This window comes from Erigeron canadensis, chromosome 4, assembly GCF_010389155.1.
Source record: "Erigeron canadensis isolate Cc75 chromosome 4, C_canadensis_v1, whole genome shotgun sequence".
In the NCBI taxonomy this organism is placed as follows: domain Eukaryota; kingdom Viridiplantae; phylum Streptophyta; class Magnoliopsida; order Asterales; family Asteraceae; genus Erigeron; species Erigeron canadensis.
The window spans coordinates 5,894,371-5,917,622 of NC_057764.1; the positions used below are offsets into that span (position 1 = coordinate 5,894,371).

The window sequence follows — 23,252 nt, forward strand, 5'->3', positions numbered from 1 at the left end:
CGTAATTATTTCACCTCTATAGAACATTTAATATGATGATCGTGAAAAACATTAATTAAATGTTTTCACCATTTTTCGCGGGAAATATTTAACGTCTGCCGACGCTTTCTTCAATTCTGTTTTCCCTTTCATTTCCTTTTCTTCCATCTTTCTATAATAATAACAAAAAAACACATTATTCTAATTAATTTCATCACATAAAAAAACACATAATATTTGTTTATATTATATAAATAAATAAAATTATTGGATAATTGGAGTAGGTGGGGTTGATTTGCATTTTTTTGGCAACTTCATCAAATTTGGATTTTAAGATGGAGTTGCATCATCACAAAACTTTTTTATTTATATTTAATTATTGATTTGATTTTTTTTTTTTTTTGAAATATAGTATTTTTATTTGATTTCTGGTTGTGGGTAGGTTTTTTCTTTGATTTTTAAATTATTTTAAAGGTGGGGTTTTGAAATCTTGGAAAATAGTATTGTAATCTTTTTTGGATTTTAGTGAATAAGCCCATTAATTTTGAACACCTTTATAAATTTCAAATTTTGCTGATTTGTTTTTGTATTTGGAAGTCTGCCATTTGTTCTTCTGGTTGTTTTTTAGTCACTATTTGGCTCTGCAAATTTACTAAAAAAACTATAAAGCTATGAACTTTTAAATAAGAATTTGCAGAGTTTTTATTGTAATTGAAAAAAAGAGAGTTAATTTTTTTTTTTTTAAAAAAAGGGGGGATAAAAAGATGACATTTGAGGCAGTAGATCATAATCATAATCATAATGGTGTTGAAACAAAGAATGTTTTGGTTGGAATTCGGTTCGATGAATATGGAATAGAGCTTCTTGATTGGGCTATGGTGAAAGTTGCTGATGCTGGTGATCGTGTTATCGCGATAAATGTTTGTCGAAATTCGGGTAATTAGTTGTTTTAATGTGATTCTTGTTGATGGTTTATCTTTTGAATTTTGGAAAGAATTTGAATAAGTTCAAACCTTTTTTTTTTTTTTTTTTTGCAGAATCTGTATCAAAGTATAAAACTTTGTTGGATGATTATTTGGCTGATTATGAAGGTCTTTGTGATCAGAAACAGGTATTGTTTTTCAAGCACACAAAAAATGAGATAAACAATATATATGTATGCATATATGTGTATATATAATTCATAAGGTTTTTAAGGCATATGATAAAGTCCTTCTTTTGGACAATGCCAATTTTGAAAAGTTAGGCTAAAATTCAAAAGTTTACCCAAAAAATTTAAATTGTCTACCTATGATATCATGTTGGAAATATATGATGCTTTTTCTAGATAAAAAGTTGAAATAAAATAAAAAATCTTGAAATTTGAGAGAAAAATTTTAAATATGTAATTTGCAGGTGGATCTCACAGGGCAAGTATTAAGAGGGAATTCAGTAAGGAAAGTTTTGGTCAGAGAAGCAAAGTTTTATTCTGCAGCTGCTGTTATTGTTGGGGTTAGCAAGATCAAGGCTTTTGGGTACTAGTATTTTATGATTATTTACCCTTACCTTCTAAGAAAACAAGACTTTTCATATGAATTCAAATGAAAGTACTCATTATTTGCTGAAATTAGTAGTTATTGATGTAGTATTAGTTTTGGTTCAGGGGTTGGCTTTCGATTGCTAAATATTGTGCCAAGAAATTGCCTTTAGCGACCGAAGTTTTGGCTCTCCATAATGGGAAAGTTATCTTCAAGAGGTTTTCTAATGGCCAACTTTCAGGTAATGTTGTTATGTACTTTTGTACATCACCTAAATGGGTAAAATTCTAATCATGATTATGTTAGGCATGTGGTTCGGTTCTTGTTATAATCTAGTGATCCTAATACATCCAGGGCATATATGTCTTGTGAAAATTTCTAGAAAAAGATGAACACTTGCATATGAAATTCACATGGTTTACCCAAATATCTATAATCTTCCACATGCTACCATCCATGTGTTATTTTTTATTTGCCCATTTAATGAAATCTCCAGGTTTATATGTGGAATTAATAAATAGATACCGGATCTCGATATCTAGTTTTCTTTAATTATATATATATTTTTTTCAAAAGGGTCGATGAGAGATCCGAGGCCAAGCTTCTACTTAATTGGGAACTCGCATATGAAAGAAACCCAGTCAGAGTTTTGTGAATCTGAGATATCAGATATGGGAAGGCACAGTTCTGAAGAAGTCCAAAGCTTAAAAGAAGAAGATTTAGGCCCATTTGAGTTACGAAAAAAAGCTTTGAGCTCGGTTTCTGTGGTAATAGAAGACTTTGCACATCAAAGACCCGGCTGGCCTCTACTCCGGGCCAATAGTGTGCTGACCCCATCAGCAATGGAAGCTAGGAAAATGTCAGTAGTCAAGTGGGTTATGAACCTGCCAAACCGGTCTACACCTGGTACTCCTAGGACACCTTCTTCATCTTGCAGTGAAATTAGCCCGAAGAGTTTGGGTTCTGATACAAGATCCGAATGCAGCATATTTACAAACACAAGTAACGAGAGTAACACACCTAAGAGCCATGAGTTGCCTGAAATCTTGAATCTTTTACTCAAAACTAACCCGTCTCGTTGCCAATGGATTGGGTTTGATCTACTTATTGCCTCAACCACTCACTTTGCATCAGGTAATTGTACATTCTTTACTTGTTTTCATTGCAGTTTGGAAAAGGCTGTATTGAAGTTTCTTGATTTTTAATGTGCATTTCAGGAGCCCTTAATGATTTATGCAGTTTAGCTTCTTTTTGATGTGCATTTCACAAACTTTTCTGGGAATGATATAATACTTTCCATAGTTTAGCTTTTAACTGTTCATACTTATCGTGTTTCTTAATACTTTGTGTGCACATTTCAATTAACTTAAATAAATATACCTACAGTTGAGGGTCTTTTTACTTACCGAGTCTTTTTAGGTTTGTTTTTTGTTTTTGAGTCCAAGTGCATTGTTCAAGCAACCTAACAAAAGAGTTTCCGAATTTGAATCTTTTCTTTTACCTAACTAGAGTAGTCTAAAGTTGAGCTTTTTATGTTTACCTACGTGTCTTGATTCCGAGTGCATATATCAAGAAACCTGATAAGTTTTATAAACTCGTGTTTTGGCAGAGAATCTGATTGGAAAAGGTGGTTGTCATCGTGTATATAAAGGGTCATTTCCTGATGGAAAGACAGCAGCCGTCAAGATCAGGAGGTCTTCAAGAGAAGCATGGAAAGATTATATTCAGGAAATTGAGATTATGACTTCAATAGATCACAAGAATATCACACCTCTTTTAGGGGTTTGTGTTGAGGACGATAACTTGATCTCTGTTTACGATCTTGTGCCTAGAGGAAGTCTAGAGGACAACTTACATGGCAAGTCTCCTTGAAAAAAGGAAAAACACTACTTTTGATTGAATTTCATCTAGAACTGTGTAATGATTTTGCTTGTTCTTCTTGGTGTTTAGGTGTAATGAAGGATAAATCTGTTTTATCATGGGAAGTGAGATTGAATATAGCCATCGGAGTTGCTGAAGCTTTAAATTATTTGCATAAAGAGTGTCCAAGGCCAGTGATTCACCGTGACGTTAAGTCTTCAAACATTCTTCTCTCCGACAAATTTGAACCACAGGTTCGTCCTCTAGAATTGGTAGATAAACATTTATCTTAAAAAGGAAACAGGTCAAATGGGTCGGAAGTTGCCCAAATTTATTTACTTTATTGTGTAGACTGTCATAAATAAATTTAGTCGAAATTTTGATTATTTCTAGATGATGAGTACTTTTGTAATCATCATTTGCTAATTATTAATAGAAAGTTTGTAGATTTTTGGACAAACAGTGTTTAGGGTCAGTTTGGCCCGACCCAACTTGTACCAGAAGTTCATCCGTATTGACCCATAACCAACTCCTGACTTGCCCCTTTTAGTATTGCTTTCTGGTAATGGCTCTTGACTTTGTTTCTTGAATCTTTTTTGCAGTTATCAGATTTTGGGCTTGCGATATGGGGACCCACAACCTTGCCATTCCTAAGCCATAGTGATGTTGTCGGAACATTTGGGTATCTGGCTCCCGAATATTTTATGTATGGAAAAGTTAGTGAAAAGATGGATGTTTACTCTTTCGGTGTTGTTCTCCTGGAACTTTTGACTAGAAAAAGACCTATAAGTTCAGATCCCGTTAAAGGCGAAGATAGTTTAGTTATGTGGGTAAGTGCAAAGTGTTTATGGAATCTAGTACAGTATATATATGAAACCTAGGGTTGCTTCTATGGTTCTAAACGTAGCAAATATAATGCAGGCAAAACCAAAGCTAGAAAAAGGCGATCTAGCAAGCATCTTGGATGTGGATCTAGACAAAGAAGCCGATAAAGATCAAATAGTTCGAATGGCTCTAGCAGCAACACTTTGTCTCACACGTTCAGCTAGAAGGCGTCCTACGATGAGCCAGGTTCAAGAATTTTTTTTTCTTTTTTTTTTTGTCTATTAATGGCATTACAGCTTTATTAAAGGTGTCAGTTCTGCCCATTCACTTGCAAAATGAGTCAATCTGGGCCAGAAAACGAGTCAGAAAATAAAACTTGCCTCTAAATGAAAGATGTCAAATGGGCTGAGTGGGTCAAATATGTTGAAAATCACCGAAACTAATATATATCTGTTTTAAATCTTTTTATTATTCAAAAAAATATAACAGCACAGAGTATATCATATTTGATATTTTTGATACAAATGCCGCCTTTCCATCAAGATCTGAGCTTACGCTCGAACAGGCAGTACTTTATTAAATAGAAACCGTAAGAACTACTCTTGTTATTGGTATCTCTAGATATCTGGATTCTCGATCTCTTTGAGAAAAATATCACATTTATTAGCTACAGTATTTAAAACAAAGGAAAATTTGTCAACCAACCTTACCCGACCCACCCATTTTGCCTCTTTGGTGCCTTTACTCTGTAGTCAATTACGTGACTCTTTCAATTTCATGTCTCTACAGGTATTAAAAGTACTACAAGGGGAACACGATTTGGATGAGAGGGCAACTCAAAATGATTCAGAAGTGTCATGTATTAATGAGGAGGACGACGATGATGATGAAGTTTATCCGGAATCAAATGCAGAGTCTCACTTGAGTCTTGCATTTCTTGACATTGAAGATAAGTCCACGTCTTTTAGTAGTGTGGATGTAAACCAACATTCCCGTCTTTCATTAGAAGGATACTTGAGGGGAAGATGGAGCAGATCTTCAAGTTTAGATTAGCTTGGTTTTTGTTTTGTGATCTCATATATGGAAAATTCTCAAGGTTTTTGGTGGAAATGTAATTAGTGATGTATAGTTGAGAATGTACAAGAGTGAAAAACTTGCACCCTTTTATGAGGTGGTGTGTTTTAACAAATTGAGATATAAACTTGAATAGGTTTCTATCAAATTGAGATAAAAACTCTGTTCACAAAGGAAAGTTATTTTGGCTATTGATTCTGTTGACATACAAGGGAAATAGGAATATGCAATGTCATTTTGAGGCTAATACCCCTCAAAGATAATACTATACTGAAACGGTGAGGTAATACAACAGGTACTAATAGTTCGTGAAAATGTTCGTGGGGGAGCTTGTTTATGTAGTAAACGAATAAACACAAACAAGATTCCTTTTTCGTCATATATCCCCACTTATAATTACATATTTCTCCAAACCATGCTTTAGAAGCTTTGTACATATGTATTAAAAACTTGCACTTCTGTGAAATATGTAATTATGTCTCAAAAGTGCGGGATATATAAATCTTCCTTTAAACGATCATACAGAAGTATTGTGTACACTAGGATTGACTCAGAAGTCAGCTCACCAACTGACAATGATATGTTAGGTAGGATAACTTTCCAATAGTTTAATTTTCTGATAAACCTCCGTGTATCACTCTGGATCTGTTGTAGGTTGTCCACCATTAGGAATAAGTTGTGCCACATTGAGCGTGGGATTATCCATTGGTTTGCAGCCTATTAGACCACACTACACTGACTGAACACATTAGGACCATACTTCTAAGTTCTAACTTGGGAGCTAATAAATCTTGAAAGGTTACAACAATGTCCCAACTTGATTATGGAGAAACTTAAGCTATTAGAAGGCATTGATCAGTTGACTAAGGCTTCTTTCAGTACATTTTCATCACTTCCTTCATCAGTTAAAGTCACGCTAGCATTTTTCTACAACTCTACTTCCAGTCTTTGCCAATGGGGCCTCATCATCTTATTTTTTATTCTTATCAAATGGTAAAAACAAAACAAAAACAAAAACATGGGATCAACTTCTTCAGCGCTTAACCGAAAGGATCAAACTGATGCACCAACTCATGGTTTTGTGCCAATGGCGTCGGTTGGGTTGGACAACAGAAGAGGGCAACCGGTCGCCTATTGAGAGCGGCCTAAGTGATATTAATTACACCGTTAACCAGTTGATTTCTAGTTATTCTATAATGTCACATTTCTTGTGAAAGCAATATTTCATTGATCTTCCAATTACTATTTAGAGTTGCCATTAATATTTGTTGGTGCCACTTTATCGGCCCATTTACTAAAAACATTCTTTTTGTTACCTTCCATGTTTTTTTCTCATATCGTTTTGAGCAAAACTGTTTTTTCTTGTTGTCATTTCAATTTGAACAATCCACAAAGACTATCATTTTTGTTTGATTTATTGAAAAAGCCAAGTTTGGCATTTCAACATTACTTCTTTCACGAACTTATTTAAGGTTGATAGCTATAAAATATAAAATATATATTTATCTTTTTATACTTTGTACAACAAACTTAATTTGCCTTTATATGACATATTAAATCGAGAACTATTAAGATCTTATATTCCAAAAAGCCTACGCAAGATTGAACTGTTTTCATATAATCGAGATCCTATACAAATCATAAACTTCCAAATATCTTACTTAATTCGACTTCTTTTTTTTTTATCGATTAATGATTGAAATTAAGATCCAAAATTTAACAACCTTGACGTAAACTTTACACCAGACACAATAGCACATACACACACACGTCATAATCAGAAATGATATTAGATAAAATCATTATCACGAAAATAATGATAATAAAACCATATTGAAAACAACAATAAAACTAGATATATGGTTTTAAGTAAAATAATTCATCGGCCCACTTATTTTTTTTTATTTGATATTTATAACAAAACAAAACTATATTGAAATGGAACAAATTGAATTGAAAGAATAAAGGCGGGACCAAATCATGGCGACATTTTAACGACATCTTCTATCTCTATCCAATTCAAAGAACAAAATCATATTCAAATGGAAACAACATTGACAAAATAACCTTTTATTTTTCTCTTACAAATTTTTAGTCTCATTTCGGAAACTGTGAAGTTCTATCATATATTTTCTTAAAAGGTAATTATGTTAAATAATTATTTCGCATTTGTTTCTCTAGCTAGTTTATATCTTATCAAGTTCGTTGATTCGTTTTCCCATAGATGTTTTATGTAAACGACTAATAAATAAGGAAAGGGATCCTATGCCCTGTTTAAGCTATCTCGAAAAAGTCAAGACTTTGGTTATGGGGCCTTCGCGGGGTCTTGTTACGATCCCACGTCAGCCAAGTATGTGATTGGTTGGTGGTTTATAAGTCTAAGTGTCGTCCTTTGAGCTAACTTTTTGGAGTGAGTTTTACATCTAACATATAACTGACGCGGGCATATCATGTGATGGGTCCGATCATAGAGCATGTGTGCAGGTTGTATCTGTTCAACAAGGCCAAATATTCATTTTATAGTTTCTGCAATTTAATAAGACCTGAGATTTTCCTGTATGCATGTATATTTCTTAGGTTTCTGCAATATATGTTATTCAAGCTCATAAGCTTATGATGTTACAATACACTTTGAAGTAAATATAATCTTGGTTTTAAAAAGATAACATATTTTACCAAAAAAAGAAGTAGAAAGGAATATTTTAGTTGATCTTTCTGTATGTGTATGGGTTTAACCTAAGCTTCCAATTTTCATACAGGAAAGAAGGCGAATTGTTGGGAGTGGAAATGGACTTAGGAGAAGGCGAATTCTTTGAACCACTTGATGTTTCTGGTACTAATATCAATGATATTCCGAGCAATGGTTCAATGGACAGCTTGTTTGATGAAATTTTCAAGGATACAGTTGCTTGTACTCATGCCCACACTTGCAATCTATCAGGCCCTCATTCATCACACACCCACACATGTTACCACGTGCATACCAAACTTGTACCTTCTATAATAGGCACAGACGATGATGACAAGGCCTCCAAAGATGACACCAGCGAGTCAACAGAGAAAAATGGGAAGAAAGGGTCACTAGGAAACCGAGAAGCTGTGAGAAAGTACCGTCAGAAGAAAAAAGAACAGGCCGCTTCATTGGAGGATGAGGTAGTAAGATTGAAGACTTTGAATCAACGGCTAATGAAAAGAATCAAGAGCAGTGGTATGTTAGAGGCAGAGGTTGCAAGACTCAAGTGTTTGCTAGTAGACGTTAGAGGGAGAATTGAAGGCGAAATAGGATCTTTTCGTTATCCAATTCAAAAAGGAGCTAGTCAAAATGTTCAAAATCTGGATTTGAGAAATGGGCATTTGGTGAATCCTTGCAATATGCTGTCTGGGGATCAGTCTTATTGCCTTCATCGTTCGTTTGATGCAGAGACTGTAGAAGGCAGAGCAGCAATACATGATCCAGCCTTTAATGGCTGCGAATTTGGAAATTTGCAGTGTTTGGGGAACCAAAATTCTGTGCTAAAGAATATATCTGGTTGTGGAGCAAAGGATAGTAGCTTAGCAGTCAATACTTCAACCCAGATTAAAAGAAATTGTAAGTTTTCATACAAAAAATAGGTTCATATTATTTGCTTAATTTGCGAGATTTCTGACTTTATACATAAAATTTTTAGTTTAAAATATGAACCTTTCAATATAGCATCTAACATCAAATTCTAGCTCAAATGAATTGATATATTTGCATTAAACCTATACCTTATTGGCAAGAGAATATATATTATTGAAATGGGTTTCGAATCTTACATCATATTTCCTTCAACTACAGGTGCTCATGCAACAAGATCTAGATAAAAGGAAAACAGAAGATCGCTGTCTCAAGGGTCAAGCCATATCCCAATTACTCTATAATATACTTTTTTTAGTTTTATCATACGGGTTTATTTCAAGCAAAGGTTGGATCAGTTTGAAATCCTGGCATTTCAAAACATATGTTTAAAGGTTCAGTACTCACTCCTTGCAAAATGAGGTCCTATAGAAGTAGTTTTTCTCTCTTATTGGGCAGGAATAAGACTCTTTACAAGTTTACATCTCATCTACGCATACTTTGTGGAAGACTTGATTTTTTATATGGGTTTCTTATCAAAGTAGCGTTTTGTTCTGTTTAGCCGATACAAACTACAAGTCTACAAAGTGAGTATCACTTTTGTTGATGACCAGTAGTCCGTGTATAGGCCCATGACTTATGTGTGACCCAAGTTTCTTGTACTTGGACACACATAAGTCTACAAATTTATGATAGGACGATTCTCGATCAATCGTCAATCTCACAATAAATAAAAACTAGAAAATTCTAGGAAGTAGGAACACTTGAAACTTTAGACATATTAATTTCATACGGGATCGTATCACATTAAGTACGCGTTTTTTAAATTTTCACACATAATACGCAACTCAAATCTTACTAGTTATTACAAGTTTTGGATCACATACTTCAAAGATTTTGATGGATAGGAATTTAAATTTCTTATATTAACCAAAGAAGACAAGAAAAGAAATTATTTCTTTTCATCAAATTCCATTGAAATTTTTAAAAGAGAAAATAGTCTTGATACCCAAAAACCATCTTTAATATACAAAAATACCTAACTTTTTTCGAATTTGCCAAAAATACCTATAAAATCGCAAGACCGCAAGGAGGAGTTACGGATCGCAAGCCTTGCTTGCGGATCGCAAGGAATCCTTGCGATTCGCAAGCAAGGCTTGCAATTTTGACTTTTTTTTGACTTATGGATAAGATTTTTTGTGAGATTTTCTTGTACTTGTTAAGATAGCAACCAGATTTTTATGTACTTTTTTTTACTTATGAATTTACCAGCAACCTTTCATCATAAACAACACCATAAGTTTTTGTTTCTTTCAATTTGCAAAATAAAAGGTATGTTTTTCTTAGCTAATAAGTATTTAGTATTTAATTTAGTTTTTGTTTGAAATGTAGAGTTAGGATGGAAGTTTGAGGGTGAACTCTGAGTCTTCTTAGGTACTGGGGTGTCACTAAAAACTGAGACGGTTTCTATGTTTTCATTATGGAAAATTGTTATTTAACAAGTGAAATTTGCTACTGTTTGTGTTTCTTTGATCATGGTAATCTTGAAAGACATAAATCTAGTAACAAAGCTAAGATTAAAATTCATTAAATAGTAATTTCAACAGGTTTTATCAAGAAAATGGACCACGTTATTACTGGACTCGAGTCAGAGGTGTAAACTGGTCAATATTTTGTTGCTCTGTGCTTGAAACTTACAGAAACTCGATGATAAATATTTTTGAGCAAGCAGGTTTTTTAGTTGACTAGAGATAAAAGAAAGTTTCAACTTTGTACATGTACTTACTTGGCTAGGTTTTTGGTAGTTGGTACTGTTGTTTCAAAAACCTTGTATCTTTTCAGTAATTTTTTTCTCATCATTGTAAATACAAGATTGGTCCTCATGGTTTGCCACTTTTTGCAACGACATTAAATACTAAATACTTATTAGCTAAGAAAAATATACATTTTACTTTGCAAATTGAAAGAAACAAAAAATTATGGTGAAAGGTTGTTGGTAAATTCATAAGTTAAAAAAGTACATAAAAATCTGATTGCTATCTTAACAAGTACAAGAAAATCTAACAAAAAATCTTATCCACAAGTCAAAAAAAGTCAAAATCGCAAGCCTTGCTTGCAGATCGCAAGCATTGCTTGCGATCCGCAACTCCTCCTTGCGGTCTTACGATTTTATGGGTATTTTTGGTGAATTCAAAAAAAGTTGGGTATTTTCGTATATTGAAGATGTTTTTGGGTATCTAGGCTATTTTCTCTTTTTAAAATTTAAATTTTTTTTCATCAAATTCTATTGAAATTTTTGAATCAAACTGCGGTATGCTGGTGTTTCAATTTTTAGGTCTAATTACTACACCTCTAATTAGTAAACCTGACTTCCAATTATCGAATTCTAATTCTAACAAAGAAAACTTGATAAATCCTTCATTTTTATTTGCGTTTACTATAAACTCTCCAACCTGGATTTCAAACCATTTGGATCTAGTCTTTTTCAGTAACTTCTCTTTATGTTCTTGTTTATCTCCATCTGGTAGTTCCAGTCTCATCGTGATTGGAAATTGCCACCCATAAGCACCGTCTTCCATCATCACCACATATACGGCCTCATACTTGAGTCCTGGCGTTAACTTGGCCAGCTCGATTTTCCCAATAACTTGTAACCAGCAAACCATCCTCAATTTTGCAATATCGATAAAAACATCACTAAAAAAAAGGGAGAAAGTTGTATATTAGTAATTAGTTATCATGATTTTGCAAATTAAACTCATTTACTTATCATTCTGTTTACTTTATCAAATCTAACTTGATGAATTATTTTGTTAATTTAAAATATAAAATTTGGACAAAAAGGTGTTTTTAGTTAACCTAGCCTGATTCTAATAATGCAAAATTGATCTATTTGATATATGGTCTAGTTTTGATCCATCCAATTACAATGTTAATTATTGGATATAACCATTCGTATTGTCTTCTCACGGAATTTTTTCTGGCTAAATAGTTTTTTTTTTAGTCATGGTAGATGCTCTCGTGACGCCCAAAACTTGTATGAGATTGCATAAAAAACGTCTAGAAGTGAAAACCGGTGACTCGACTTTTTATGACGTGATTTTTTCTTGTGTCTCGGAAAACTGTAACTGACACAAAATTTTTTAAACCCTTTTGGGGTTTCTGAATTTATTTCATTACCTTGTTTCTTTAATGTGGAGCCATTGCCAATAACTTCTGTCATTTCCCCATGTGATAGAGAGATCTCTTGCGTACACCAAGAAACAGTTGCCGCCTGATACCTTGTCAACCCAATACTTCTGCGCTTCAACCAAAATTTAATTAAATTGTACGCATATGAGATTCGATTAATTGGTTACAATTAACAACTACGCAAACATAATTTTAAAATAAAAATGCCTACACCAAAATACGTATGAAACGATTTTTACATGTTGCTAGAGATGCCGTTTACCATTGGTTATTTTCGTCAGGGGTCTAATGTCAAAAACGTTGAAACTGTGAGTCGGGTCAAAAGTCATCCAGATTGTATTCAGACATTTCAGTGTACATTAATTCTCCTAGATTGTTGTACCTTTCTAACAGATCATTATCATGGTAATATTTTTTTTATTCATATGTAAGACATTCTATAAAATTACACTAAAGAAAGTTAATTGAAACCTGACTAGATTCTATATATTTTTACATGGAAAAAAAAAATAACTATAAAAAGTGATATTCTGTGAGCATTATCACAATGGTTAAAAAGTAATTCCTTATTCAAAAAGTATTGTGTTCTTGGAAAATATATAAGAAGTTCCTTTATGAGGGCTTTGGTTTAGGTATACTCAGCTTCAAGTTTGAGGGCAAGGTTTACCCCTATTAATCGTCGTGTTTTCAGACAGTTTAGTAGGAGGTTTTCTCCCATCGGGTATTTGAAATAGTCATTTATACTTCGAGGGAGCTATCTAGCGGGAGGTCTAGCATATGTTGTCTTAACCGGGTCCGCGCTAGATAGCTCTCTCGACACAAAATTTCTAACGAAATTCACCTTTCAAAAAATAAAGAGTGAGACAAATATCGATCGGGCTAACCTTTTTCTTGTTGTTCAAGAACACACCAGCATAGAGCTGGTCAATTGAGGGCTTAGTGATGACTGAATCAGCATCCATTAGAATAGTTTCATAGTCATGAGGTAAACTATTCCTTGGTGCACTTGTAGTCGTTGCATAGAGCTTGTTACTTGAAGTTTGATCGGCAACATTACTTTCATTCTTTAGAATGGTCTCAGTGTCGTGAGGCGGTACGTTGTTCAATGATGGACTTTTAGTTGCACAAAGTTGATCAGCCGAGGGCTGAACGACAACCTTATCTGCAGCCTTTAGGGTACTGATTTCGTTTTCATGAGGCAAATTGTCAGAAGGTGAAGTTGTAGTTGTAGTTGCAGTTGTGTTTTTTGTTGGTGATATTGGACTTTGTGTCTGTTGTTTATATGCAGCTTGTGATACTCCACATCCCATACTGATTTTAATTTACTATCTTGTTTGGAGAAAAAAATGCTCTTTTATTTCTTAAGATCAAAATGTATATAGACCAATTTCTGTAAGAATCATTTTTAAGACAATGTGTTTTAGTTCACAAAGGAATTGGATTCCTTGCTTTTTTTTTTTTTTTTTTTCGAAATTAGTGAATAGAGGCCATTTTTAAAGCTATATTTTTCGGATTCAAAAAGTGTAGATATTCATGTGTGCAAGGCATATATCACTAGACCACGTGAAAAACATCTTCATTGTTTTAAACTAGCGATTTTATCCGTGCGTTGCCACAGAAAAGCTTTCAACTTTTAGATACAAACATGATAAATTAATTAACAAAAATTAATTCGGGATTGTTGTCATACACACAAAACAACTAAGGTTTTTTTCTTTTAAAAAAAATGAGGGTAAGAACATCATTAAATGAAATATTTGTTAAATGAAATATTTGTTTGATAAAAACATGAGAATTTATAATTTTGGTAAAAAAAATTTAAAACGTAAACTTGATGGATGACAAATGTTAAAAAAAGGGGGGTAATCGTTAGTATTCAACCTTTCAATTTGATTTTCATTATACGCTATTTGTGCTAATATGTTATGTGTATTCAATATTATGTGGTAATGGGAGATTACCAGGTTGGGATTTTGTTCAAAGTGTTTTCAAGAGTCAATCCCTATGTTGCTCACCAACAACTTTAAGGTTTTGACTCGTCTATTCTCCATGTTTCTAGGATAAGCATACCATAACACAATGATCATAAGATAGGTCTCTAACATCTGCAGGGTGGCTATAGATGTTGTGGCTATGGTGATCAATGGAGTGTTTGGCGGTCAACTCAACTTTTTTTTTTTAACAGTTAGTCGACATTCGACATCAGGGAACACCTCATCATATAATGGTGAAGCCCTGCACGTAATCTAGACTACGAGATGTAGACCATAAGCCATTACATGTGTTTCAGGGAAAAAACTCACAGGTTTGTCACTCTTAAGAGTCGAACCCAAAGCCTGTGAGAAAAATCAACGCGTCAACTCCCATGGAGTTGTCACATTGGCAAACCGGGGTTATTTGAATTTTTCATGTGTTTGAAAAAAAATAAACCGATTAAACTGGCTGGTTTAATCCATTTATTTATTACATTGCGTTCATTATGCATTTGAATATATGTAACACCCCGAGCTAGGCTCGAATGCACCAAAAAGCATGACACAAGATGGAATTACCATAGAACAAAACTATATGAAATTAAAAGGATTCCGTGAACCCAACAATTTAGTTATAATGTCACAAAAGCATAAGGAGCATTCAACCATCAAAAGGTTACAAAATAATATTCAAAAGATGGCTCATGATCCTAAGCAAATCCCATCAACGGGTAATGAATCACGGATCCATGGTCAAGTCCAACTTCTAGCAATGAAATCAAGCTCTTGGATTCTTTTGGTTACCTGAAAAATGTACTAAACAATGTCAACACTAGGTTGGTGAGTTCGTAGAGAAGAATGAACAAGAACACATACCAATGTAATCCAATACATAATTAACATCAAAACATGATCTAAGATTTGCACACTTGTACCCAATGTCCCTCAACGTTCACCTATCATTAACAATTGTCATCAAGTACTAAAAGTACCCGTAAAATGTCATCAAGTACATATTGTACTCGTATAATATCATCAAGTACTAAAAGTACCTGTTTGTAATGTCATCATGCACCCCATTATACTCATTGCACGTAACTTGATCGTCATTGTCTACACAAAATCAAACACCTAGTGTATATACTTTGTACGATACTACTTTTGAAAGACCTTTGATGTTTATATATAGGGTCACCCGCAACCTTCCCACCACATCTCCAACCTTTCAAAGGCATTAACGTCTTCCATATATACACAACTATCCTAAACATCTCAACATACACATAGAATAACCGTACAATGAAACACACACTTACACGTCTACAAAATCATCACACAACATGTAAATCACAAATGTCATCAATGCACGAAGTACATATTTCAGCCCGACTCTTAAGAGAGTAAGGAAACTACGAAAACTCACCTTTGCCTTGCAAATGTTAAGGTTAGATTGAGCTACAACGTCAATGGTTCACCAATCGTCCCCGACCTATCAAAGTATAACATAATATCATCAATGTCATCTCTAAGCCCTAGGACAAGTTGGTCTAGTTGATTCAAGTCAAGTTGCTAACATACTGACGCTACAATGATCTTCCCGAATAAGAACTAGACACTTTGGTTCGACATTTCTAGAAATGAAAGAAGATTCGACCCAAATGAATGTTACCACAAGAAACTAGACTCTCATACGATTCTAACGATGGGTCATATGACTCGATTGGGCTTAGGGATTGAAAGTTATAAGCGTTTGAAGTTAACATAGAAAAACTTTCGGCTGGACTAGTCTCACTACGCCGCAGTCAGGCCTAAGCAGTCCCACTGCGCCGCAGTGAGACCCAAGCACCATTCTGATCCGCAAATATTCATTGCGCCGCAGTGAGGACTACCCCTCCCACTGCGCCACAGTCATCAAAAACTGCACCAGAACAGCAGCAACAACAGCAACCAAAACGACCCCAAAACCAAATTTTAAACCTTGAAATTGATTTAGGGGGTTCCAAGACTCATTTTGAAGCATAATTAAAAATTATTAAGTAGAACTAAACATGTTTCATCATTCAAATCCAATTCCTTAACACATTTACATGTCCAAATCATTTTTGACCCATTTGAACACAAAATTGATCCAAAACCTAGTTTTGGCTTAGGATTAGTTTTGAGAAGTTCTTGAACTCATTTTTGCACATAATGTACTCATTTGAACATAACCCACTCAAAGGATTCACTTCTTAACATCACTTTTGACTCTAAGTCAATTTTTGACCTAACTGAAGAACTTAAAACCCTAATTTCGGATTTTGTAGCTAGGAAGACCAAGAATGTTTAGCTTTAGTTGAAATACAAGTTTAGTAACTAGATATGATGAATTTGAGCTAGGAAACACTTACTAAAACCTCCACAAGCGATCCAAACCCGAATTTAACCTAAATGGAGCTTTTTTTCTTGCACTTGAAACCTTGAATTTTTGATATGATGCTAGAATGATAATTAGGATGATGATTTTGTTATTATTCCATTTGGAGCAACATTTAATGAACTAGAGTTTAGGGAGGGGGAGAACTAACTGTTCTTGCATTTGGTAGATAGAGAAACTGAATGAGAGAATTGAATGAATGGATGAAGAATGAGTGAAAGAGAGAAGGATAGGGTTGGGTTGACTTGAGTGATGGGTTGGGTTGAACCCATAGGTAGGATCAACATTCATTTCCACTAGAAATTCTTAAATGTCATCTAACAAAAGTCTATATGCACTAACTAATGACCTCAATTAGCACATAATTTCAAGTTAAATCACAAAATTGACCCATATCAACACATTGAAATGCACGATTGTTACAATATATTGGACCACTTATTTAGTAGTTGTCCTAGCTTCCTAAGCAATTTGTCAAAAATATGGTAGGTAGACATTATATATATATATATATACTAAGTACGAGAAATTTACAAAAAAATAAAATAAAAATTGAAACGGACGTTTTTTAAAGGTGTTTTGTCAAACAAGTTTTTGAAAAATAATATATGTGCAACCGGGTAAACCGGTATTGGCACTACCGGTTTGGATTATTTGGCTCAAACTCGGTATTCGCGAAACCAGGTTCAAAAAAAGTTTATTGCACCGGTATTTCCATTACCGGTTTTGAAGTTCGTATCACCTTTTGTAGAGCAATAGTACAAACAGTGAGTATGCAGGCTGGGATTGTGACTTGATGCGACTACACACTGGGAAACTGGTTTTCCCATTACCGGGTTTGCACTATGTGACAAAAGTACCATGCAACAAAACCTTTATCATCAGTTTACGTAGTATATATACATGTATATTTTTAATCAGATAGTCACGCTAAAACAAGTATATTTATATAAGCAATAATCAATTTCTCACTCAAATAATCATAAACTTTTTCAATATGTTCAAAATCCAAATGGCTTCTCTTAATGTTAGTTGTGTACCAGGAAATCCAGAGTTGTTGTGTGGTTACAAGCTCAAGATGTGCATCGCTCATACAACATTTTCCATGAACGTGAAGTGACAATGCCAAGATGTAGAAAAGGTGATGGAGGGCTGTCTGGAAAACTGAAGGATGGTGTGCCCGCCAAAGTCCTTCAGTATATCAAAAATGCTGGGTTTTTCCAACTCTTCAAGGCGATGGTTCACAAACTTGATCATCCTTTGATTATCGCGTTGGTGGATTGATGGTGTACGTCCAGAAACCAACACGTTTCACTTTTCTATTGGTGAAGCAATTGTCATCTTGCAAGATGTGCAGGTGATATGAGGTTTACCCATAGAGGGACCAGCGGTGACCGGTGAATGGGTTTCAGAAACCCGAAATATTGAACACTAGAACAATTGGTGTATGGAATATCTGGATTTTTTTCCTACAGATGAAGTAGATCGCAATAACTTGCAAAAGTGTCTGATCAAATTCCACGCCTTAGTTGGGCACATTGATTTTACCCACTTCGACGAGAACGATGATGAGATGTGCATATTTATGGCTAGAAGGGTTATTCTAGCTATTATTGGTGCGAAGATTTTTCTTGATCCTAACACCTATGATGTTAGTTTGAATTTGGTGAAGAACCTAGGAGACCTGAGCAAAGAAGGTCGAAAGAGCTGGGGTTTAGAAGCTCTTGCGTGTTTGTACAGAAACCTATCTAAGGGGAGTATGCCTTCAAAAAAGGGCATTGATGGGCCGTTGTTGTTGCTCCAGTATTGTGCGTGGGAAAGAATGCCACGGATTACACCGCGTGTCACGACACGCAAAGAGGACAGACCGTATGCTTATCGCTCCTTTTTAGCAAACAGGTGGAATGGAGACCACTCAAATATTGAGACACCAGGACACGTTCTTACTGTGTACCTGTCTTTTTTCCATGCGCTCACGAATGAGTAGGTATTAAATATATATTTTTTAATGTGTTTAATATTTTATATACTTTGGAAGTTATAATAATTTAAAATTTTTATAATACAATTCAAATGGACTCCGTATGAAGAGTTCATAGATATACTCCCCTGAGTTGTAGGTCTGGTCGACACATATGGAGATATATGAGTCCCTTGATCCATTGCGATGAGTTGGAGGTACATCTAGCACATATAGTTGCTAGACAGTTTGGCACCATACAAACCATTCCATCTAATTTTGGTTTGTTGGAGCTAAAGGAGTTTAGTGACCTTCGAAAAATACGGAAAGGGAGACCCTTTGTGGTCGATTGGGGTGTAAAACATGTCGACTATATTAACCAGTGGAAGAACCGACACCAACGGCTCCACCACCAAGGAGAGCCAAGGACCACCACTATGGATGGATATATGGAGTGGTATCATACTCGTATGGTCTTAATAGTCGATAAACCCGGTCAGGCCCAACCTCTAAGCTAATACCCTAAATGGGGGTCTAATCAACAATTGTTTGTAAGTATATTTTTTTTAAATAAAAACTTGCTACTAATAAATATTAAATTGTTACTAATGTTTAAATGTGCGCAGCAAGCGGGTTTTTTGCTGGTAGACGAGCGAGCCTGTCTTTATCAAGAATCACATCCGCAGATGATACAGATGTTTGGGGATTTTAGAACAATACCGAGGGAGGTATTTTCTTTCAGTCATCAGGAACAACAACGTATGAATTATACGTCACAAATTTACATTTTTCGGAGTCACAACAATTTCAAATGCCTCCCTCCCAACATGATCATGGTGGAACTTCATGGGGTGCTGGTCCTTCCAGTTCGGGTGCTAGTCCTTCCAGTTTTAATACCCAACTTGTGTTTAGGCCGTCACCAAATTCAGGTTTTCAAACTTACCAACCGGGTAATTCACAGGCTAGTGCCTCAACTTCAGGCACCCAACAAATGTTCCCGGGTACCCAACACTTTTTCTCGGGTACCTCCTAAAACCCGGGTTATTTTACCCGGAATCCACCACTTCATTTGTTCGATGTCTCCCCAAATATTTTTGCACCGGATTACTCATACGGTGATCAACCGGCAAGAAATTTCTCTCCTTTTTCGATGCAAAACTTATCTCCTTGTCAAAGTTCTTCTCAACACTCAGTTACAAATATGGGAAATGACGAAGGAGAAGAAGAACAAGAAGAATAAGATGAAGAAGAAGAAGAAGAACAACAACATGTGTGTTCGCGAAGAAGTCGCAGAGTTCGCCGTGGCCCTCTAGGATGTAGAACCGGGGGGGGGGGGGGGCTAGATAGATTGGATTATGTATTTATTTTTTTATGTAATAAATATTTGTTTGTTAATTACATTAGTATTATGTTTTTATAATGTTTTTAATTGATATTTTATAAAAAAACAACATAGTCAATATAAAACTTAAATCAAAATAATACATATTCAAAATAGCGATATAAAACTTTGATAAAAATAGTACATATTCAAAATACTACATAAATTTTCTAACGGAAACCGTTTTCAGCTAGCAATTTATAATATGTCACGTAGTCGTTATTTTTGTCAATCAGCTTTAACAGTTTCTCAAGTTTAAAAGTTATTTCATCGATGCTTGGTAATGTAGACTCAATATATTCGCTATGCATTTCTTCACTTATAATGATTTCGCTGCTAATTTTCCTTATTTCTTTTATTATCTTCTTATGTTCAAGCTTCCTTTGTTTCATAAGCAGCTTACAATCATTAATTTTGTGGTAAAGTTCATACCCGTCGTCTATATCCCTTTTACATCGCATTTTCAATGCATGAAATGTTACTGTAGGAGGTGATGATGGTTCAGATGATGATGAAGAAGCCATAAGTTTTGGTTCAGATGATGATGAAGAAGCCATAAGTTTTGTTTGAAAAAATATATACTGATAATATTTGATAAGTTAGTTGTTACAAATGTTAAAGGAAAACTGAAATATATATATATATATATACACGATTTGAAACCGGTTTTGGCAATACCGGTTTCGAATCTTGTGCAAGTGGCCACTGTAGCTAGTCAACGTTGGTACCCCGCCTTGTCACATTGTCACTGTTCATCTACAAAAGGTGGTACAGACTTCGAGCCCGGTAATGGACAAATAACTTTTTCTAAACCCGGTTTTGCGAATACCGGGTTTGAGCCAAATGATCCAAACCGGTAGTGCCAATACCGGTTTACCCGGTTGCACAAATTTTTTTTTTCGAAAACTTATTTGATAAAATACCCATGAAAAACGCCAATTTCAAAAAAAAAAATTCAGAAATTTACACGGATTGGAACCATTGTTTATTGAACATGTTGATTATTAATTAAACAATATACATACATTTATGAAATTTTTTTGAAATATGGAAAACAACAAATTCAATATAACACACATGCCAATATATTTGTGTTGTTGACCCCTAATAATTACGACAATGATAATGTATTACGTACTCGCACTCCAAACATCTCAATATCATTTGATACTTGCATCTTGTGATACATACTCGGCAACTTCCATCGCTTTCTATCCCTTGAGCAAATAACATGGAGTGTTCGTGCCTTCGAATGTTAGAAAAGCTTCCAAACTTTATGTTCATAAACTCATAAACACCTTTTTTATACCATTCATAGACATCTCGTTCATTCTGTAGTATCAACGGAGCGCAAGCAGTATGCACAGATTGAACACACACATTACAATGGTAGAACCAACGTTTTGGGTCAAATTTATCCTCACAAATTTCACAAAAATATTCAGTCTTATGGTCTGCAATTGGCATGTAACTCAGTCTCATGGGATGTTTGTCGGACTTGTGTGTGATTATCTTAGGCAACGATAAAGCACATCCAACGTCTAGATAAACATCACATGAGTGACATTTGTATATAAATAACCTGCGGTCAATTTCTAAGCATGCAAGACAATGTATCTTCATATTAGAGCGAACTCTTAAAAAGAGGTGATTAGGGTGAGCTTCGTGCGTGATTTCTTCAGGCATGAATGCACAAATAATATCAATATAATAACCACATTTTTGGCAGCCGTATGCAAAACCGTTACAAGGAAAAGAGCAAACATCACAATGGAACAAGCCTAAAAACCTCCTCGGGACTTTTGGTAGGAGATTGAGTGTATGTCGATGGCCTGGGTGATTTTTTGTAGGGGGTAAAAAAGTACACCACTCATGGAGAACAAAGTTACAACCTTGATCTTTAGTAGCGGTGCATTTGAAATATGGGAAACTTGTGACCGGTCTCACACATCCATCACATAATAGTTCAATTTTTTTCATCGGGTTATGACAACATGATGAGGCATCTAAAGTTGATGATGGCTTTGTTACGAGACAGAGTGGGTGTTCATGAAAATTGATGTTTTGTTTTTGGTTTTTTCTTTCAAAAGTTATACCTTCCTTGAAAAAAACATGTTTTACAATGCTATCACTTTGATCCTCGAACGGGAGATTGAGGAGATTAGGATGATCATTATCTTCATAGTTTTTGGCATTTTCTTGTAGATCTGATCAATAAATCAAAATTATGTAAAATGAAAAGAATTGATATACCTAAAAACAAGCTAGCTAGCTAGTAAAAGCAATTATAAAATTGAAATTACCAAAATTGAACTTGTCTCCTTGTGATTTTGCACAATCTAGATGAACATAAAGCCTGCACTTCTCACATTTATAAATCCAAAGAGTCTCATTGGGAAAACCTTGATTGCATATCCTACAACTAGGAGTGAATTCCTCCTCTTGATGTTCATGTGGGAATGAATAGGATAATATGAGTGGGTGAGTATGTTGGGTTACTAATTTTTTGGATAGGAAAAGACAGTCACTTTGAATGGAGAAGTTAAAACATATGGTACAATTATACAAGCGACCAAGATGTTTAATCCCACAAGCATCACATGTTTTAAGAATTGGCTCATATGAACTAGAAACTAGTGGGTGGGGGTGGCCAGGGTTAAAAATAATCTGATTCTCTATTGCTGCAATGGCACACATTAGATCAACGTAGAAATAACATTTAGAACATCTGTAAAGTATTTCATCTGGCTTATGAATGGTTTTGCATACGTCACATGTCCAATGGTATATTTTATCAAACATGGTGAAAATATGACTATCGAAGAGAAAAGAGGTAAGAGTACCATTCAGACAATGATGTGATCTATGGTTTATTGTTGTTGGAAGCTCTCTACACCATTTATGGAGAAAGTAATTACATGAACCGTGGTTACATTTGTAATAATACCGTTGGCACAAGGTAATTTCTCGCCCACATAAATTACATTGACTGCAGAAATTCCAATTTGTATATGAATCCTCTTCCTCCTCTTCCTCCTCTTCCTCGACGTCATTATATTCATCGTACTGTGGATAATGCGGCAACAAATCTACAAGTACAAGAGAATGCTCGTGTTGCAGTTGCTCCATACACTCATCTCTTGTAGACATATATGTTTTCTGACTACAAGTATGTACGATAAAACAACATAAGAAAAATATATATGAAGTATTCACACAGGATGTGAAAATAAGCTAAAAAATAAACGACATTTATAAGCAAAGGAAAAAAGAAAACTTATTATTGAAACCCCATATAAACACTTTAAAGTTAAACTTAAAAAAGTAAAATAATGAAGGAACGGGTCACCATCCAAAGAAGTGATTTAACATGCATACATGCTAGTCAATAAATATTTAATAAAACTAAAACCGGTACTAATGCTCGTATTATGTACGGATTTAGATTTATCGTGTATATAGTGTGATATAAACTGT

The 23,252-nt window shown here is 34.7% G+C and overlaps 5 protein-coding genes across 6 annotated transcripts; 3 read left to right on the forward strand and 2 right to left on the reverse strand.

The window, feature by feature from the left end:
- Window positions 1–626: 626 nt before the first annotated feature.
- On the forward strand, window positions 627–5,433 carry LOC122595705 (proline-rich receptor-like protein kinase PERK3). Its single transcript, XM_043768130.1, has 10 exons — window positions 627–915; window positions 1,017–1,090; window positions 1,375–1,493; window positions 1,622–1,737; window positions 2,073–2,630; window positions 3,106–3,354; window positions 3,447–3,610; window positions 3,959–4,186; window positions 4,278–4,427; window positions 4,971–5,433. The coding sequence occupies exons 1-10, from the start codon at window positions 744–746 to the stop codon at window positions 5,232–5,234; spliced, it is 2,094 nt and encodes a 697-aa protein (XP_043624065.1). The 5' UTR covers window positions 627–743; the 3' UTR covers window positions 5,235–5,433.
- A 1,828-nt stretch (window positions 5,434–7,261) lies between these two features.
- LOC122596707 (basic leucine zipper 19-like) lies at window positions 7,262–9,340 on the forward strand. 2 transcript variants are annotated; one of them, XM_043769328.1, is made up of 3 exons: window positions 7,262–7,396; window positions 8,015–8,844; window positions 9,076–9,340. In XM_043769328.1, the coding sequence occupies exons 2-3, from the start codon at window positions 8,043–8,045 to the stop codon at window positions 9,099–9,101; spliced, it is 828 nt and encodes a 275-aa protein (XP_043625263.1). In that variant the 5' UTR covers window positions 7,262–7,396; window positions 8,015–8,042; the 3' UTR covers window positions 9,102–9,340. The 2 variants fall into 2 exon arrangements, with proteins under 2 accessions (XP_043625263.1, XP_043625262.1); XM_043769327.1 differs by lacking the exon at window positions 7,262–7,396 and adding an exon at window positions 7,406–7,739.
- Window positions 9,341–9,828: 488 nt separating this feature from the next.
- On the reverse strand, window positions 9,829–13,395 carry LOC122597961 (lectin-like). Its single transcript, XM_043770556.1, has 3 exons — window positions 12,930–13,395; window positions 12,034–12,152; window positions 9,829–11,550 (listed from the first exon to the last, which is right to left on the reverse strand). The coding sequence occupies exons 1-3, from the start codon at window positions 13,353–13,355 to the stop codon at window positions 11,178–11,180; spliced, it is 918 nt and encodes a 305-aa protein (XP_043626491.1). The 5' UTR covers window positions 13,356–13,395; the 3' UTR covers window positions 9,829–11,177.
- Window positions 13,396–17,881: 4,486 nt separating this feature from the next.
- Window positions 17,882–18,421, forward strand: LOC122596890 (serine/threonine-protein phosphatase 7 long form homolog). The gene has a single exon (XM_043769534.1). It carries the CDS (start codon window positions 17,882–17,884, stop codon window positions 18,419–18,421), a length of 540 nt encoding a protein of 179 aa, XP_043625469.1.
- Window positions 18,422–20,737: 2,316 nt separating this feature from the next.
- Window positions 20,738–22,979, reverse strand: LOC122598313. The gene is made up of 2 exons (XM_043770905.1): window positions 22,079–22,979; window positions 20,738–21,982 (listed from the first exon to the last, which is right to left on the reverse strand). The coding sequence occupies exons 1-2, from the start codon at window positions 22,923–22,925 to the stop codon at window positions 20,880–20,882; spliced, it is 1,950 nt and encodes a 649-aa protein (XP_043626840.1). The 5' UTR covers window positions 22,926–22,979; the 3' UTR covers window positions 20,738–20,879.
- Window positions 22,980–23,252: the final 273 nt, after the last annotated feature.